General features: G+C 32.5%; 1 protein-coding gene, 1 long non-coding RNA gene and 1 pseudogene across 2 annotated transcripts; all 3 read right to left on the reverse strand.

Annotated features, from left to right (window-relative positions):
• Positions 1 to 6: 6 nt before the first annotated feature.
• On the reverse strand, positions 7 to 2090 carry LOC116347833 (lysosomal acid phosphatase-like; the record flags this gene model as incomplete). Its single annotated transcript, XM_031778572.1, has 5 exons — positions 1982 to 2090; positions 1808 to 1915; positions 739 to 868; positions 96 to 664; positions 7 to 37 (listed from the first exon to the last, which is right to left on the reverse strand). Coding segments are annotated over exons 2-5 (808 nt in total), but the record flags the coding sequence as incomplete, so codon positions are not given.
• Positions 2026 to 3007, reverse strand: LOC116347832 (annotated as a pseudogene).
• A 363-nt stretch (positions 3008 to 3370) lies between these two features.
• Positions 3371 to 3813, reverse strand: LOC116347834. The gene is made up of 2 exons (XR_004201723.1): positions 3778 to 3813; positions 3371 to 3708 (listed from the first exon to the last, which is right to left on the reverse strand). It is a non-coding gene; the product is annotated as an uncharacterized LOC116347834 (long non-coding RNA).

Genomic DNA, 3813 nt, shown 5'->3' on the forward strand with positions numbered 1-3813 from the left:
AGAAAATGCACGATGCATAAATTGGAATGTGTGGTTTCTAATATGAAGGTAACGAATTAACAAAAATTGTTGAGATTAATAATTGAAATAAATACCTCGAAAAGGCCTAACGCATTTAATAGGTTAGCAATGGTGCTGTCATGACCACTGTATATCCACAAATTTCGATTTGGTGTTAGGGAATTATTCATCTTTTGTGTAAAACGGTCGAGCATTTCTCGTAGAAAGAATCCAGATTTCAAGCGTGCCAATGTGTTGGTGTTTGCTTCCATTTTGATAGAAAAATTGGCCAATTTATTCATATCACTGTCCGGATAAAATACTTTCGATGTCCAATCTGGCAGCGGAAAATTTTTCAAACTTTCCAACCTCAACGCTTGATATATGGTTTTAACTTTAAAAATCGTTTTGACCTTCTGACCAACATTCGTTTCCAAGTAATCAAACAATGCTTGATTGCTTTTTATTATCGATTGTATTTCATCTGATTCTTCGTATTCATCAAAAGCCTTAGCGTATTTGGGACATGGTCTCCTTGTTGCTATAATTCCGTCTTGAACTAGTGGGAGCGTATGAATGGGGATGGCTTGCCACAACAGTGATTCATTCCAAATTTGATGGTCCTTCGGTGGAAACATACCAGCTAATACATGAGCTCCAGTCACTTTTTAATCAAGATTAATAGTCAACATTAATCCTCAAAAAATAAAGAAAATAATGGGAATCAGTCACACTTACTCAAGGTTCTATCAAAATCTGAGCTCTGGACATAAATTGTATTTCTGTGATATGATCCGTTATTTGTGAGAAGTTTTAAATACCGTCTACGAAGATAATCGCCCAGTTCATGTGCTTGTTGCCGCCCGATCTATGATTTATTCAATGGTTTCTCTTTTAATTAGTTTAGATATATATTAATTAGAAGATAAATGTTACGTTTGTAAGTTGTGCCAACCCTTCTGGCCAATACAATTCACTTTGCCATGGGTCATTTTCATATGTTTTGATTATATTCCGCTCACCATGTCGAAATAAAATATGAGCAAAAACTAATTCATCTTTCGGTTTCGACGATTCAGTCATTTCAAAGGTAAACGTCGAATGTGCAAGAAACAGCACCAAAATCAAACTAAAATATACTTTATTCCACATATTTTAAAAAATTCGTGTAACTTGAAAAAAATGTTCTGATTTTGATTGTAATAAAAATGTGATTTCAAATTTCACATCGATCTTTCTCCCGACATGTTCAAACGTCGACTGATTATACTTGTCAACTATTTATGCGAATTAATGCTATTCAAGAACGTGGATCATTTGATTAAAATCAAACCCACACAAACAAGTGACATTCTAATTGTGTTTGCTTGTAGCAAAATATCATTATGAGAAGAGATACGGAGTGTAAAAAAATGTAAAAAATGTTATATAATTGAACGGTCTACAATAAAAACAACGTACAGAATGGTTGTTATATCAAAGCGGAACACGGCGTTTTTTTTATATAGAATTGTTGTTGTATTTCAATACGAGATAACTTGAACAATATCTTCGATCTTTCCGTTTTCCTTCGGTTACTATTGGGATGGCTAAACGATTTCAGAGAAAAGCAAAATCGAATAAAAATTTCAATTGGATTAAATCGATAGCGAAAATAAAGAAAATGACTGTCCTGCCGGATTTTAAAAACAATTCAATATCGAAAATTGTATTTGGTTTGCCGTTACAGTGTGAATGTGTCAATTAACATTTTAAATTAAAAACAGTGCTACGGTTTACTCAATTCAGTTAAACTTTTTAATCTAACCGTTAAAGATGATGGCTTTGCTATTGTTATCCGCAATATAGAACATGAATGGATGATTTGCGATGAACGTTGCCTCATGAGTATCAATTATTCAAATGATAAGAATACCTATGAAGTGCAAAACAAAAAAAAACTTGACAAACTCTAAATAAAAGAGATTTCAAAAACAATTACCACTGGTGGCAGCTGCTTCTCATCCACCTTCGGAAACTGAAACGTTCGCGATATTCAATCTAACATCGCTCACTGTCACCGGTTCGCTTGTAAGACCGCTTAAATCAGCATACTCGGAAAACATTTCAGTCATACCCATCTAAAATGCAGGAATGGTCATTTCAAAAACAATAATAATCAAATAATTGAAAAACTTAACATACATTCTTTAGAAAATTTGGTAGATGTTCAATTTGAAATTCGGCGGTAAATTTTGGAATTGAAAGGCTGACCTCTCAAGATGTCATTTGATTCATTATTGACTCCAAATTATCCTTTACTTTTGATTGCATTGCTGTTAATCCTGAAGGAGTGTTTGGTAAAAGGAATACCATCGAAAAGTTTGAATTTGCATAATTCATTTGAAGCGCTTTTGCATCGAATTCCCGTATATCGCCAAAATTAAAGAATTCACGAAAAGAATTCATTAAGTCGACTGAAACTTTTGTGGTGTCATTCACATAAAAGTCGGCTTTGTGTGTGCTTTTTTCATGAAATTTTTGTTCCCATTCGCACTTGAAGTGAATGGCATTTACCAAAACAACAGGACAATCCGTTAAAAATGCGTCTGCTTTGAAAAGATCATTTTTTTTCCATTTGTCTTTTCTTCGACAAAATGATTGATGATTTTTGCGGTAACAACGTTATTCGCAAAATCCACCGATTCAACGTCCGATTTAAATTTCTCACTAGCAACTTTCTGGAAATTTGGTTTTGTTTTATTTCCTTGTTGCACATAGATTTTATTGACAAATGGAAATATTGCATCACCAGCATCGCTTTCAAGCGCATCGAAAAAAATGGAATAATCGTTTGCAATCGAAGTTTTGTCACTGTTTGGATTGATACAATCTTTTATTTGCTCAAAGTACGTCCGTTGGTTCCTTGTGATAAAAAGGCCAATGCAGTTGTGATCGAGAATGGTGAAATTATCACATTTTCATTCGGGGCTGACTTGATACATTGCTACAATCGTATAAATAACATTTTGGTTTTGTTAAATCCGCAATCAACAGACGTAACACTAAACGAAAAAATGAAATCTTTATTAATTAATATAAATTTAAATTGTAAGTTGAATGGAAGTGATCATACTTGTGTCAAGTTGTTTACTTTGACTTTAATACAAATGAAATGTTTTTTAAAATGTGTTTTACTAATTTTTCGCCGAGTTTTGAATTATGGTGCTTTTGGAGCGACTATCGGTCATGAATGAATAAAACAAATCACGTCAGTTGTGTCAGACTCTATGGGTCTGAATATTGTATTGTCAATAACGTGTTTAATCTCGATTTCGAAAGTCCAGAGTAATATAAATTTTTTGCACAGATATACATGTACACATTTTTGTTCAGAGGGTTCAAGAATATTGAGTTTCTTTATTTCTGTTTTATTTTAAAGTACATTTTATGGAAACACACGTGTTTTCATCGACAACATTTGTTTGAATTTATTTTTTTTTTTTTCGAAATTGATGCAACCAAGCGTAGCACTACATTATATCATTGTTCTATCTTCATACGATGTGATCTGTCATTATTATGTAAATTCCTATCACGATTAGTAACATGTAACATTGACATGAAATGTTGTTATAAGACTCATTATCTTTCGACATATCTTACCAGGTTAGTTTTTAATTATTGAAGTTATCAAACCAAAAATTAATAGTATTGATGATAGAAAAACTGGCGAATCAGAATAAAAAACGAATGGTGTTAGTTAATAAGGTGGTGATGATAATAGGTGTTGCTTACTTTGGTTTGAATCATTTGAAATATTTGAAATATTTT

Source organism: Contarinia nasturtii, unplaced genomic scaffold, assembly GCF_009176525.2.
Source record: "Contarinia nasturtii isolate CC-2019 unplaced genomic scaffold, AAFC_CNas_1.1 Cnas_scaffold_2159, whole genome shotgun sequence".
Lineage (NCBI taxonomy): Eukaryota > Metazoa > Arthropoda > Insecta > Diptera > Cecidomyiidae > Contarinia > Contarinia nasturtii.